Source organism: Achroia grisella, unplaced genomic scaffold, assembly GCF_030625045.1.
Source record: "Achroia grisella isolate CSIRO2021 unplaced genomic scaffold, CSIRO_AGI_Agris_v1 utg840, whole genome shotgun sequence".
NCBI classification, from domain to species: Eukaryota; Metazoa; Arthropoda; class Insecta; order Lepidoptera; family Pyralidae; genus Achroia; species Achroia grisella.
Genome location: NW_026713038.1, coordinates 1,861,023 through 1,877,935, shown reverse-complemented (window position 1 = coordinate 1,877,935; position 16,913 = coordinate 1,861,023). Strand labels below are relative to the sequence as shown.

Sequence of the window (16,913 nt, the reverse complement as noted above, 5' to 3'; positions counted from 1 at the left end):
TAAGATGAGCATGAGGTGAGGCGAATTAACCCATCGTGACAAAAGCACAAGGAATTTATCAGAATGGTTTCCAGGGGGAACCGTGTGGAGGTCAACCTGATGGGTCATCAGTCTATATCACTCATCAATACAGTTCATGCTTAGTTCATAAATTCACCATTTACAAGAAACTTGTTTGATCCAATCCTATTTTATGCATTCCTATTTTCATATGTTTAGCGTTCGTTTCTAGTGTCCCAAAAGTCGACGATAAACCGAAAGGTAGGTAAAAAGAAGCTAAAAAATCAACAGCCTATGAAGATTATTTTATCCTTGTTGCAACAAATTGTAAATTTTGCTCTGTAATATTTTTAGAATATAACTCTGAGTAATGTAAATATCTAATAATTGGAGCCAGACTCTCCACAGCGACAATAAGCTGTGAGATCGACGGGATCAATCACGATACAGAATTATATAATTATTATAACTCTAAGAATAGCATTTTTGTACATATTTATCTTTGCCCTTGCATTGTACTAGTTGTATCTGCAATATAATCTAATCTATTAAGATATAGTACATATCAATGAGTGTATGACAACCGATTAGTTTTATTGTAAGCCATAATGGTTATTGTTTATTTTAAAATAATATAATAGATAACCAAATAGTGAAATATTTTCCTTCAATATTTCATTGAAATGTATGCAATAAGATAATGTTTGTAATATTAAACTTAATATAAAGATATAAAATACACAGTATCTTGTTATGATTCTACTCCGATGTTCGTAATATAGATTCACCAGAAAAGAATGGATGAGAATAGTGGCTTTCATAAATGTAGAAATTTTGTGTAAATTTTACAAACATTTAAACTGTATGTTATTGTAACACTAGCAACTTGTTTAGATTTGTGAATAATATTATAACTAAATTTTTGACATAATTTATTGTTATAAATTCCAGGGTATGAATAATAATAATATTAAATAGTAGCTGAGAAGCAATGAAAAATGTTGCAAAATGGGTACAATTAATTGCTTTTGAGGAAGTTTCTGTGACTCAAAGATGCACTGCCCTGACCCAGTTCGTTATAGCATAAAGTATATGAACGGGAGGTACAATAAAACTTTAGAAAAAGAAGTAAATGAAACAATTAGGTACGTCCAATATTATTTATTGGCAATTATAAAATTGTTTACATATTGTGTAACATTATTTCAATGAGATTATGAAATCTAAAAATATGTTAATACAAAGATACTCTAATATTTTTCGTCTTTTCCTTAGACCTTTTTCAGATTGATAACTAATTTTATTTATTTATTTCAGGCTACTAATAACTCGTATTATAAATAGCTTATATATTGATAAGCTAGCTAAGTAGATACTTATACGAGTATCATTTGGTATCGCATATAAAAGATAACTGGAGAGCTGAGTGTGAACCATATAGAAAGAGATACTAAACTGTAACGGTAAGATTTGAGAAATGTGTTGTCATTCAAGATAAATGAACTGGCATCTTGATTTCAACTTTTTGTTCTACTTAATAACTATCAGTAAATGCAAATTATCTTAGTTAATTGTCGTCATTAACAATGAATTGATTTATAAATGAATGAAGTCATTAACAGTCAACATGGACAATCATTGTTTATTGCAAAGTTTTGTATCAATATTCTCAAGGACGAATAAATATTGGATAAGATTAAATTTCTGATTGTCGTATTAATATGCCATATATTGTAGATGGCATGAGTAGATAAAAACAAATGGGTATAAAAAAGGTAATTTTAAAAATAGGCATTAAGTTTACTCAGTTCATTTGTAGTTTTGTTGAGTTTAACAATATCGTATACTGCAGAAACGTAAACTATGAATTCCATGTCTGAATCTTTAGAAACAAACTCAACCGCAGTTGTCACTACAATGATATTCGACAATTAATATTAATAGTTTTTAATATACATTTAAAACACATTAATAACACATTCAATAATAAATATACAACAACCTCAGACTTCATTTTAAATATATAACTAATACAGATCACAATGGAAGCTGTTAATCATGGTCAACAATAAATAAATTTATTTACACTATAATATAAATAGAGAGTGCAAATTTTATGAGTTTGTGTGTGTGTGGAGTATAGTCTCCAAAACCACTACAGCTATTTGATTTTTACCAGATTAAAATTAGTCATACATAAATTAAGACTTTGATAACACTTCCTTCATAGCTAATTCTATTTTTAATTGCACACACGCCACCCTTTCTTGGAATATTTGATTGATCAAACTCAGTCTTTTCTGCTCCAACATAGCATTCTCTTTTATCAGTCTTTGCTTCAACTCCTGATCTTCTGGTGTTTGATTCTCTTTGTTCTCTTTATGTATTCCATCCTGTTTATTCTTCAAAGCGACCTTCTCTTGACTCCTAAGTTTAACTATTTCAAACTGTTCCGAATTTATTTTCGCTTGCAACAGTGACTTCAATTGCAGATACTCTGCATTCTCCAATTGTAATCTTAGAAGTTTAATCTCTTTTTCTGTCAGTTTTGGTTTCTCAATGATTGGTTCTGCAGTAGGCAGGTCTTCTACTAGAGTTTCCTTCTCTTTTTCCAGTTTAAAATCGAAATTATCTTCGAATTCCGCTTCGAATGTCGGATCCGGTAGTTGAGGAGACTCTTTTAAATCTTGAAATGCATCTGCAGATGGCGTTTTCACTTGCTGAGTTTTGACTTCCTCCACTGGTGCAGGTTCGCTGGGCTGCGAATTTCGTCCAATAACTTCTTCATCTGCTTTCTCGTCGATAGATGGTTGTGGCGGTAGAGAGTTAGGTTCCACAGACTTTTGGACTGTCCTTAGTTTTCTCTGTAATTTGAAATAAATTGGAATTAAACACATATTTATGCTTTTTAATAAATAATTAAAAAAAGTAACATAATTGTTACCTTATTTTATTTTTAATAACAGTATAAGCATTAAAAAATAAAGTATATAATTAATAGTTCATATAACTGAGATATAAGATATATTAACTTTCGACATATTTAGCATTTGTCGAAATATATATTATGGCTAAATTTAGTATCAGCATTTATTAAAATGAAATATTTTCGACGTACTAAAACTTCCAAATGTTTCTTACTAAACGATATACCATATGATACAAATATATGAAAACATTTCATTTTATATTGTGACCTAACCTAATGTTCCTTGGAGAAAGTTGTATTATTCATGCATACTGTTTGTTAGTGAAAAGCCGGCTATAATGCTATGATAGAAATGCTAACCTTTAGCTGTGTGACGATCCTCTGCGCCTCCCATAGTTGGTGGTCGCGTGCTTGTGTGATGAAACCGGCATGCATCTCCGCATGGATCTGACTCAGTAGAGACTCCTGCTTGCGGAGTTCCGCACTCATCTCAACCGCTGACTGTGGAAAGTCTACTGGGAGGGACTGCAGTGGCGGTACATACCTATAATTTTACATGTTACAATGTCAGATCTTACCTTACAGATACACTGAAATCAAATCAAAATATTTTTATTCATGTAGGCCTATTACAGACTCTTATCATATGTCAAATCTACCGTCAGTTCGGAATGCTTTCGAGATGAGAAGAACTGACAAAAATCAGCTCGTATTCTTTTCAAATAGTTTATAATAGTACAAATTGATTATTGATTTTTTTTGAACAAATTCAAATTTGGGAGAATAGAGTGACCACCAGCATATGCATTTTACAATTTTATCAAAAGCAAATAGAGGTATCAGTGTTTGAGTTTGAGTCCCCTCAAGCAGCACTTGTTCACGAGTTTGACGGAACGATACCTAGATACATCAATGTAATACTTACAACTAATTATGGTCAGTAAGACATACAAAATATTGTCTACTAAGAACTGCCGTGTCTAAACTATGCTAAGGTGGGGTAAAAACCTTACAATTTTACTATTGTTATTTAGTATATAAGATCAATATTTCAATGTACATTTTGTCAGTTTACTATCATCTGTAATATACATCCTCTCAACCGAAAACATCGTATTATTATCTCGCAACAATCTGATTGACGGGAGAGGGAACTGTCATTAATGAGGATCAATCAAACTGGATCAGTGTACACTGAACAAGGATTGCATGCAACTGAAATACGAATGTGGTTTTTTATATAATTGGAATGGCAAACAAGCTGACTCCCAACATGATCGTAAGTCCTAACCGTCACATACATATACGAACAGCCCTATAGAAATTACATTATGATGTAGCACCAGTGTTAGCAGTCATAGGTTGTCATTTCAGAAAACTAAGATGTCATGCGTCTTATCTTGTAATTTCACTGCCTAAGGGCAACTACAACGCTTGCTTGGGACTACTGAGACTTCCACGCAAGCATTTAAACAGTTTCTGGTTTTCTGGTTGTTACAAAAATGGGCAATATAAGGAATGAATACATCAGAGAAAGTATGAATGTATAGTGTCAGAGATATTAAAACTAAATTGTTAGTCAGCAAGATTGTGTATTCTTCTAATTCAATTAAAGACTTCCTTATAACCATATAAATATCAGTGTATTTGAGTCTCTTTTCTCTCAACCACGCGGTTTGAGCAGTATTCTTTAGGTTACTTACCGCAAATTATTATGTCAGAAGTTATTTTTAAAATGCATATTATTGATATACTTTACGTCAAAAATATGAATAATTTATATATATTTTATTATAACATGAAGAGCACTATGATATAACATTACAATGTGATATTGATGATATTAATCACGCGTTACCATTTCAGGACTAAGACAGCTTATCCTGTAATATCACTGTGCCATATGAATATGACCCTTCAAACAAAACAAGCTGCATGGCGGTCTCGGTGGTTTAGCGGTTTTGCACACCTTACTTTCGATGGCTGCGGGTTCGATTCCTCGAACCGTATAAACATTTGTATCCTTGAATATGATTGTATCGGTCTGGGTGTTTACTATGTTTATTATACAGGTATACAAAAAGTTGGATATGTATTTATATCAATGGTCCAGTATCTATAACACAAGCTCTGCTTAGCTTGGGAATAGACGATGCTGTGTGAATTGTCCTGAGATATTATTCTCAACAAAAGGCTGACCTTCGACACCGACGTGAATCGTCACCTCATTCTGTTCTACGTGAATCGTCTCATTCTCATCATGTTATTCCAGTAATTTCCTAAAACTTACTTAGTGAGCTGCACATTAGGGAACAGTTTCTCAGCTTTGGTGATGAAGTATGTGAGGAGATTCAACGACATGTTGAGAGCTGGACCCATTACAGTCGATATTGTTTGTATGTTCACATGATTCACCTGAAAATGTAAATAATTCAAAATTATATGTTATTCTAATGTATAAGCTATATTACTGTAAAGTTACATCAAAATCCATTGAGTAGTTTTTGCGTGAAAGAGTAACAAACATCCATCCATACTCATAAACTTTCGCTTTTATAATATTAATAAGATCTGAGATTCTGAGATCCTGCCAACGGTTTAATAGACCGCCTTACTTCCGATGGACGGGTTCGATTCCTCGTACGGTGCAAACATTTGTATTCATGAGTATGATTGTTTATATCGGTCTTTGTGTTTTGTAAGTATAATGTGTATGTGTATTTTTGGTTATTTTCTACATCAAATGAAGGCATTCTAATTAGAAGTCTCAGAGATGACAAATTTTATTATTTACTATACACAATGTCCGCGCTATCAGAAAAAGAAAAAAACTTGACTATGTGGTTATGAAAATATAGGTACCTATTAAAAAATGTAACAATTTGTAACTTCTGCTCTTACGAAGGATTTTAATAATAAGTCATATTGTTAGTATAGTACAATAGGTATAGACGATATACGATTCATATTAAATATATCACGCAATATAACCAGTTCTATGGTTCACCTTGGACATTAATGTCACGAGAAGCAATAATTTATAATATGCAATAGACAAGTTATACATAATAACATTGTAATAAACAATTTTTAATAGACTTGTATATATGGTAACTTAATTTTAAATTAGAGTGACCCTTTTAGTATTTCCTATTAATTTCTGCCACTATGCATCATCAATCATCATCAAACAAGCATCTCCAGCTATACATTCAGCATACTCTATATTTTCATCATCTGTTTCTTCCTTATTCTATTCATTTGTGGTCGGCGTAACATGTTTTCTCTTCCATTCATCTCTGTTCGCAGGCATCTTGTTATTCTCTCCCTTTCATACATATCTTTTTAACTTCTTACTACTATTAATAGTAGTAAGAAGTTAAAAAAATAACATTACTAACAAATTACATTATTTAAAATATAAAGTTACATTAATTACGCATTATATGCCCACACCATAACAGATGATTATTATTATTACTCAACTTCTCAGACACTGGCTCAACTTTCATACTTCCCCTATATTTTATTACTAAATAAGACATACCTGTTCATTAGCTACGACACTCTCAAAGTGCCTCATCAGCCAGGCGACGAGGTTATGATTGCAAGAAGGCAGTTTCGCTATAAGAGACACTATGGTCGTCTCGCGCTGCGGTTCCGCTATTGCTGTCGCCTGCTCAAACTGTCCATGTAGCTCTTGTGTTAATATTGATTCTGGTAATTCACTGCAAATAATAATGATATAATGTCTATTATTCATATAATTGTGGTTAATATATTTTTTATGGCTATTCAAAAATGTTTTTTTTTTATAACACAGGGGACAAACGAGCATGCGGCTCACCTGATGGTAAGTGATTACCGCCGCCCATGAGCACCTACAACACCAGGGGAATTGCAAGTACGTTGTCGGCCTTTTAAAAAGGAATAAGCTCTTTTCTTGAAGGTTTCAAATTGTTTTATTTTTATAGTTAGTTACTTTTATTCAATTGTTTTATTTGAATATTATTTATATTTCTACCCATGTATACTTTGTAATCACTTCAAACGAATACATTTTACAAATGTTTTAATACTTGGAATGTATCCAATTTGTAAAAGATTTGTAAGATGTATTCGTTTGAAGTTTGATTACAGTGTATCCAACATTAATATAGAATGGTACACCTGCCAGTGCTAACGGTATACACCGTCGGGACACGATCTAGGAGGATATGGATGAAGTTTGGTAATATATTATTGAATTAGGTGTTATTTTTCGGAAGTCCATTTCAATACTTAATGGATTTATATTATCTTGTTTAATTATGCTACCAAGGTCGCTAAGAAGTTTGTAACTCTTTTAGTAGTGGAGGTCAGGTTCTCTCTTCTCTTGCACTGAAAATTTGTGGTCTTCCACATAATAATAATAACGGAATTAAACAAAATAATACAAATCCATTAAGTAAGAACCTCAATCAGGCCAGTTAGCGTATCGCTGCGAATTGTCCATACCTAAATCGCAATGGATCTTTTATTTTTAAAAAATCTGAACAAATCGTGGATACCAGCTACTTATTAGCAAAAGTGTATTTGTCTGTTTTTAAGTCACGTATAACAGTCCAGTGCTCAATTAAAATTACCTAATGAACAATTTGAGCATGGCACAAGCGACCGGCACATCCCAGTGGTACGGGAACGTGGGGCCGCGGTCTGTGAACAGTTTCCGTAGTTGTTGCAGCTTGATCTTGTCTGGTTCCGCTCTGTAGATCTGGTTCGATTTGATGCCGTGTGCCTGTCCAAATTATGAATATCGTTTATTAGTATATTAGTTATTTTGTTGTTAGGTAGTATATTAGTTGTTATATTCAGAAGATATGAAATAAATAAATATATATATATAGCAGTGTGTTGTCCGCAGCAGAATCGAAGTGTAAACAAGTAGTTTATTGCACTTTTAAATACAAATTTTGAATACACGTTATAAGTTTTGTTTACAGAGGAGAAATTTGTAAATAAAACTTAATTGTTTAAATTAGAAGGAAAACTATCAACCAGCGAATGTTTTTCTTCTAATTTATTTATATAAACTATGAAATGTATTGGATCCACTTAACTGATTAAAAGCACTTTATTTTTTAAACATATTTAAGTACCTAACATTTGTAATTATGAATATGATTGCATGTTTTGGTCTGGGTATTTTCTATACATAATATGTCTGTACCATACGTAATATGTATAGAAAACACTCAACCAGTCACCTAAGATATAAGTATATCTATTAGTTCTCTAGTACCCATAACACAAGCTATGCTTCGCTTGCGACTAGATGGCACTGTGTGAATTATCCATGATATTATTATTTACCTGTAAGAAGTCGATGCTGTCGCGCACAACGAGAGGCAGCCCGGTGTCGTCATGGCATCTCGACCGCTCCACTGAGTGTTGCAGAGGAACGCCAAATATTGGCAGGGCCACTGTAATATGATTTACTATTGTATTCTTTATTTAAATTAAAGAGAAATATTATTAAAGAGTCATAGTTTCGTAGTTTTTTTTATACTACGATGTTGGAAATCAAATATACGGCCCATTTAACGTAGAGCGAATGAGTGCGAATTGAAATCTGGCCGACACGAAAAGAAAAATTATTCATAAATATGTAGACTTATTCTGACTATCTAGTCTGCCTAACTCTCCACTGATGAAAACACCATAATAAACTAGGGACTTCATCCCCGTGGAATTTAACTTTTTTTTATTAATACAAATAAAATTTCTAAAATAAAACTAAAACGAAACGTAAACGCCTAAGTTACTCTTTATAACATTAGCTATCTGCGATTGAAAGTCCCGTCAAAAGCGCTCCAGCCGTTTCAGAGATTAGCAAGAATAAACACAAAATATAGACAGACAAATATTTATATAAAATAACTTTTTGATTTAAGTACCGTATATAGCTTAAATGCACTTAGACAAAAGCTGTTAATTTGAAATTACAAACAGATATTTTAATTTTATTTATTTGTGTAAATTATTTAAAAAGGTTGGGTAAGTTCTAATGTTCAGATAATTAAAAGTATTGAGAGGCCCTATAATGCAAGAAATATCGTGTCGATCAACACGGTTAAGCAACGTTGAGTGAGGTCAACTGGGGTCACTCCTTGGACCGAATAATGGTAACTTGCGCTTCGGATAAATAACAGTTGTTAGTTCCAGTAATTTAAGAGGCGACTCAAAAGCGTGTCGGTAAGACTAAAGAAATTTCATAGTTTCCTTTATGCCTTTATGTTTATGCACAAAAAAAGTGATACGGCAAGAACGAGATGACTGCAAACACAAATGAATGGAAGAGAAAAACGAAAACTTTGCAATAAACAATAACTCGACAAATGTACCAAATCCGTGTAAGATACAGTCATAATATATGCTTATAAAGTCGTTTGTCCAGACTGACTATCAATGGGTATGTATCTTTACGGTTACATACCAAAAGTCACTAAACCTATAACGTAAACGTCTGTTAGAAAAAGTTGAAAATTTCTGAACACAAAGTGTGCCACAACAAATACAAATGTTAATATTTTTAAAGACATTATATTATGGTTTATGAAAAAGAATAATTAGTGAAAAAAATAAACTCACCATCTATAGTGTAATTGTCTAAAAAGGGGTTCATGTTGTACGAATGAAAGATGAAACGAAAAAGATCTAATTTGTTTGTGGCATGATGTTATCTGTGTTTTACCTTGATATCTGTTTGTGCCGTCATTTTCGTAGATATCACAGCTGACGTGTGCCACGCATGTGTATACTATATAGATATTGTGTTGTTGAAGGGTAAATGCATCAAATGCGCAAATCTATTAAGTTGTCAAAAAATTACTACGTTAAGTATTTTTCGAACAATCTAATACTATTTCAATAAATAGTTCTATATTTAATAAACTGTTCGTTCTCTCGAGTAATGATATGTTAGGTTGGTCATAACTAGCCTTACAGATTTACCGGGTGAAAATGGGGGCTATTGCTAAAATCGTGTGAGGACTCATGGAGCGAACGAAGGCCTAGTTATGCTTGACGTATACGTCTTCCGCTGAAGGCACCACAGCATGGTTAAACCTCGGCGCAGGTCATAGTAATTTCGATCCCCATTTGAATGGAACAAGGTGTCGATCAGAGATGAGTAACGGAAGGCGATAATTATACATCTTCTCATACATTTATCTGGTACCTACTCGTGGCCATTAAAATCAGCTGTTATTTTTTTGTCTTTTATTTTATACATGTATGTCTTCCGCACATTACTGCAGAATGTATATATTAATGTATTTACATTATATCGTGACAGCATGGACATTTAATGTTTCATTTATACGGATTTCTAATTACATTACTCGGCAAAAACATAATTCAAATCTTCGCGTTTAATACACATTATTTATATTGTACACCTGGTCTTAAACGAAGAGGGAGCCAAATACCTTTACTATTAAATTATTCGTGTTAAGACTCGGTTAACAATATAAATAAGAACTTAATTAACCCCATTTGATATATATTTTTAATAATGGGAATAGCAAACAAGCTTACGGTGCATCTGATTGTAAGTGGTAATAGACATCACATAATTATGTGAAGTCCACTCATGCGTTACTATTTCGGAGGATTAAGATGTCATGCCTCTTATCCTGTAATTTCACTAATTTATCTTACTCTTCAACCGAAACATAATGCAGGACAAAATATTGTTTGATACAGAGGAAATATAATTCTATCCAGATATTTTATCATTACATAAAAGCAATTAGTAAACACTGAAAATGTAAATTCACTTACCTCCTAAGGTAAATATTTCTTCAAATGGAACACCAGACGTCACAGTTGATGGCACTTTAGTTAATTTCTTATCCTTTTTGTCCTTGTCCTTTTCCTTTACTTTCTCTTTTTCCTTCTCCTTCACTTTCTCTTTATCTTTATCTTTTGTTTTTTCTTTCTTTTCATCTTTGAGTTTCTCCTTTGATTCTAGTTTGAATTTAGCTTTTTCTTCCTTTTCCTAATCAAAATTATTATAATAAATAAATATTTTAACGAAATAAAGATGATTACGTAACATAATGTTGATAATAAATTAAACAAGATTACTATACGATTATGCAGTTATATCTATGAATCGTAAAATAGTGTTTGAATCTTAGTATTATACACTTGATTAAGGTTAAAAACACTTGTTGACAAATGCATAATGACATACTTCGGCACCGTATATAACAATCTAAAGATGTAACTTTTATTTCAAAAGTAGAAAATTAATAAATAACACAATAATATACAGAAATTAAAAATTAAAACATATTAGCACCTTGGTGAAAACACAACGTAGATGATGCATGTTGCGATTTCAGAACAGAACTGAATAAAACATTAGTTATTCTGTGTGTATGTTTACACATCAAGGTTGTTCTATTCAATAAACAGTGAAATTATGCAAAACAATCGACCAGCCAACCGTGAAAGATTTCCATGAGATTTTCGTCATACCTTCACGCAGCTACATATATTTATCCCATAAACATGTACACACGTAACAGTACTTGTAGAATGGCATGTGCAGATTAGAAACAATCCTCACGTATTTATTTACCCGACTGCTAAAAAAGAAGCTTAAATTTTTTTCTTTTTCTTTATTTTTTCGGACGATTCTAAAATATTCGCCGCAGTTGGACTTTACTGCTTCACCGGATGATAGGAGGCGAGTGCAGATGACACTTCAAACCCGCGGAAGGACTTAAGAGGAGCGGCTGAAGGCCAACTTCCGCCTGACAGATACGCGGACAGATATACTGAGGACACTGTGAGGCACACCTGGGCTCAAGCCGTCGTAGTTTTGATCCCTGTTTGAATTGGATGGGGGATCGATAAAAAGCTCAGTTTATATGTATTCTAATATGTACAAGGTCATTTGAAAGGAATAAGAGCTGATTTTCTCGTCAGTTCTTCGCAGCTCCTAAGCACTCCGACGGTAGATATGACTGAGATCATAAGAGTTTGTAATAGACCAGAGACCTAGATGAATAAAGATGTTTTGATATTTGAATATCTAATACATTACATATGTTCCATTTTGTTATTCCTTTTATCACGTTATTCATTATTATTTGACACTACTTTTATATAAATTGCATGGTAAACAAGCTGACGGCAACCTAATGTAATGTGGTATACGTTGCCTATATACATAAACAGATCGTTGACGTCACAGTGTGTCGCCTTTTATGAGGATTAAGTTGTTATAGGAACTGGAAAATGGCTTGCAAAACAAGCTGATGGTAAAATTAAGTGCCATATGTTACATTTTGTAATATAAGATAGATTTTGAATTTAAGATAGTAATCATTTTTGTTCGATTTGATACGCTGATCTTTGCAGCAATTTTCAAGGCATAACAACTTACAGCTTGAAATAAATCCAGAGTACTGAAGTTAAAATAAATGAAATAATTTATTTGAGAAATATTGGTATAGTAGAGAAGATGTTACATTAAAATATTATTGATCACCATATATTTATAGAAATAGGTATGCAAATGATATGAAAGTATTCGCATTTGTTAATGATTTTTGGACACTGTTCCAATTAATAAGCAACAGTCAATTTTTCAGTACAGTTTTGTTTGAACTTAATAGAATTGAACAGACTGAGGGTTTTAGAGAGATTTTAAGTAAATCGAAATAATATTTGATACAACGATGAATATGATACCTTAAAGTTAGGTATAGCTTAAAGCAAATTACTTGCTTATGATCAACAATAAGTGCACTTAAGTGTATATAATATATCTCGCGTTGAGTATAAGAGAATCGTCGTAACAGTTTATAATAGGCAAGAATGTAGTAAATACACCTATCAAAGGGGACAGTATATTCTGCAATTTGTTAGTATTCATGGATAAGATTTTTTTAACGAATGATAAGGTTATGGTGAGCCTGCTTGCGCTAAACGTTTACGCTGTCGGGACACCAGTGGAGGATGATAATGATAATGAGCATGAGCATGCAAAGAGGTTTCTAGAATTTCCTTGAAATTTATCAGATATTTATCACAATTGTTTCTAGGCGGAACCGAATGGAGGTCTACCTGACTGGTGCATTGCTAAAAATGGGGTCATTTTTTAACATTACTAACAATCCCTTTCAATATATTGATCATAGTTAGTACTTTCCATAAGATAGGCTGTTGGCTTATTTTGCTAAAGTGGTATAAATAAATACACAATCTAAAATAAATAGGATCTTATCAGTGTGTTATCACGGTTATTAGATACGCAGATATTATGAATTGGTTTTTAGTGTATAAAATTGGTAAGGGTGTTTACTAAATTTGTTATGGATTACTAATAATTTTAATGACTTACTATTTTTAGCCCGTATAAAGCTATAAACCAGTTTTTTTTATAAGCAATGGTACTGCGGTTAGATTATATATCTCTTATTAGACATAGTTTTAAAATTTTTAAATAAGTTGTAATTAAAATATACACTCCAATATTTATCAAATTAATTAAAATACAATCTTTTTATAAAGATTTTTGTATCTTTAAAAGTGTTATAATATCATTAATACATTTTTGCCTTTTCTTCTATATAATTACCATGGAAAAAGGAAAATATTTTATTCTACTTTCTGTATATCCGTAATTCTACAGAATTAGTTACACTTTTTTAGAATTATGAATATAGACGAGTAAAGTTCGTAATCCGAACAACTGAATAACATTGTGCCTATTCTATTGTATAATTCAGTTTAATTTAATTTAATTTTAAGAAATAATAAATTAATTTTGATACTCAGTGTGTAAGAAAGCAATATTTTATCTTTCCTTTTCATCCTTAGGATGTCGCAGAAGGTGGCTATAGTCAGAAGTGTAATAAATGGAAAACTAATAATAAAAACTGTGTCCACAAACCACAAGTTAGAGAAGCGATATGTATTGAGTTACATATTTCACTGCAAATAGCATGCATACTAAAAAAATAAACAATATTGCTCGAATATTAATGCACTATTAACCTACTTTACTTCAATCCAAACATTTGAAATAACTTTTGAATTGTAATAATTAATATATGTATACATATGTAGCTACGTGAAGGTATAGGTTTTTTTAATTTATTAAATATCACATCACTGAAATGTCACTGGAAATTCATAAAAAAAATGTGGAATTTTCACGAAAACTAACACAATAAACGCACGGTATGACCGCTGTACGACGAGGCAACGTTGACAATGAAACGATAGGCGACTTTACCAGACTGACTCATGGCCTTTTATAATACTAGTAGAATTGTTGAGCGCTATTGCGTCGCAATAGCGTTCACTTTCTATGGCGTAGGTTTAGATTAAACTATTGTTTCGCCATGACATCGTTTAACGATGGCGAATGTAATATGTGTGTTTGATACATTTTCACACAACGAAATAAAAAAGGATGAATACAAAATATTATTATATATTATATTAATACGTGAAGCGAAAACTTTGTACCCCATTTTACTAATTTTGCGTGGGCGAAGGAGTCTGAAATTTCGCACACTTATAGTTTATATAGTGTGTGCAGATTGCTAATATATTTTAAATAGCCAAAAAATACAATAAAAACATTTCACACTATACTGAACTTATATAAGTATACTCTTTTGTTCATTGTGAAGTCTGTGGTTAAATTGAGAACAGATTAATGTTATTTGTCTATAGTCTTACTGAATGTTATTGTAATTATGGCCGATAATTGACCTTGGTATTCATGGGTATGACAGTTTGTATTGATCTGGGTATTGATCGTGGCCTGAATGTTATTGTAATTTTACTAATTTTTTATGCAAAATAGAGGCAACTAGTAAAATAAATAATAAAAATAATTTACCTTATCTTTCTCCTTCATTTTCTCTCGTTTTTCCTTTTCTTTCTTCTCCTTTTCCTTCTTTTCTCTTTCCCTTTCCTTCTCCCTTTCTTTTCTTTTTTCCTTTCTTTTTCATTTAGTTCTTTTTGTTTTGCCGCATCTTCTAACACTTTCTCCTTGTCTCGTGATTTTTCACGTTTTTCTTTGCTTTTAGTAGGGAACTTAAAAGATTTTGTCTTTTTTGATTTAGATGGACTTCTGCAGCAATAAATTGTGTGTTTGTTAAACAAAGTCTTTTATTTAACCAACAATAGATATGGGAACACCTTTAATTTTGTGAAAATTTCAAATCTAATACATATTTGGAAGCTAAACTAGATACCAAATATTTATTTTATTAACTATATTGTGGTTCAAAACTTCACCAAAGGCATGTATCATTGGTTTCTTTAGAGTAAGAACTTAGTAATCTATGCTCATTACATGGCTAGAATTTTAATTATATTCCATAGCATATTATTAACATATTATGTAATATAAATCATATGATATGCAATGTGTGAAATTATACATATTATACATACTTGGTATCAGTATCTTCTTCTGGAGAGCTCTCTCCTTCCAGAGCAGCATAACCTCTATCTTTTTTGGACTCTTTTTTGTCCTTACGACGTCCCAATAAATCCTTTTTGCTTGGTTTCTCATGGTCACCTCCATCACTGACTGGTATATGAAATAATATATACAATAAGACAAAGAATCAAACAAAATATATTTTTGTTGGAACTGGACTCACCATAAATAGTAGATTTGACTAGTATCTGTAATAGACAGATTCTAGTCAAATCTACCATTAATAGTGAGTTCAGTTCGGAATGTAGATTCAAGTAAAGAAGACAATAGTAACAATTATTTCATATTTTCGATATGTGGTTTGGAAATAGTATTAATCTTTATTAAATAAATAATATAACTTTAAAATACTTTACTTTAAAACAGTACAGTTTATTCTACAATAGTTATCATAGGATAACATCCTACTGTAATGCGGAGGTCTGGATTAGATTAGTATTGAATTTTTATAATAGGGCATTACTGACTAACAGCTTATGCAGACATAGCACCAGTTGTGGATGTTAGGACAAGCACAAAGTCAGGTCACAGTCACTCTTTGTGGCAAATTCACAAGGAATTATGAGTGGTTTACTGTATGGAGTTCATCCTGACCTGACTCTAAAATGCACCAGATTCTCTATGGAGTGTGGTTATCAAGGGCCATAAACTTCTCCAGTGGAAGCCAATATATTCAACAATGTTAGACAATGTTTATCAAATGGTTGGATCGTGCGAAAATCGAACCCGCGACAATCAGAAAGCAGTGTGCTAAACCGGTCCATCACAGAGGTCGTTAATAAATCAATATAATGAACATTCCATATTTGTGACGATATCTTCAAAATTTACTGAGTAAATACGTAAATACAGCTTTAAAAAGGATATGTATGTAATGTAGTTAGATTTTTGAGATTTTGGTATCTTGGGTATCATTTTAGGGTTATGTAGAAAGCTTGCAATTGCAGAAAAAAAGTTGAATAACGTTATGAATAGGTGACTATTTACAATTTCCGGTAGAAATGAACTTCGAATTATCAGAACCGTGAAATTAAGTTTTCTTCAATCAAGTACTCACAGTCACTTTCATTACTTTTACGTCCTGCTTCAGAAGCATATAATCCCGGAAAATCTTTTTCGACATCAGGACTTTCGAAATCCATTATGACATTCCTTTTGTTCGTGTTCCGGTCACAATTTCAATACTTCATTTATTATTATTTTTGCAAAATGCAAACTTGTGAAAGTATATTTATTTATTTAATCGATTAATTATAATTACTTCTTCCATCATTCATTCAATTTCCATGACATTGATAATTTAAATGACAGCCCGAACAGCCGATAAAAAAGGAATCTCGTACATCGCCATGCGAATTCATTCGAATCGGTTTTTCAAGTTTGGATCAGTGTCATTTATAGACTGACAGCTTATTATCAGACACCTGTCAACCATTGACATTTTTCTAATCAACATGACGTTTA

General features: G+C 32.0%; 1 protein-coding gene across 1 annotated transcript; it reads right to left on the bottom strand.

Annotated features, from left to right (window-relative positions):
- Positions 1-1,839: 1,839 nt before the first annotated feature.
- Positions 1,840-16,761, bottom strand: LOC131852101 (ralA-binding protein 1-like). The gene is given in 11 exon segments (XM_059202732.1): positions 1,840-2,864; positions 3,290-3,473; positions 5,220-5,344; positions 6,477-6,657; positions 7,555-7,706; positions 8,282-8,391; positions 10,754-10,970; positions 14,841-14,929; positions 14,932-15,074; positions 15,401-15,539; positions 16,507-16,761. Coding segments are annotated over 11 exon segments (2,088 nt in total). The 5' UTR covers positions 16,592-16,761; the 3' UTR covers positions 1,840-2,201.
- Between the last annotated feature and the right edge of the window lie 152 nt (positions 16,762-16,913).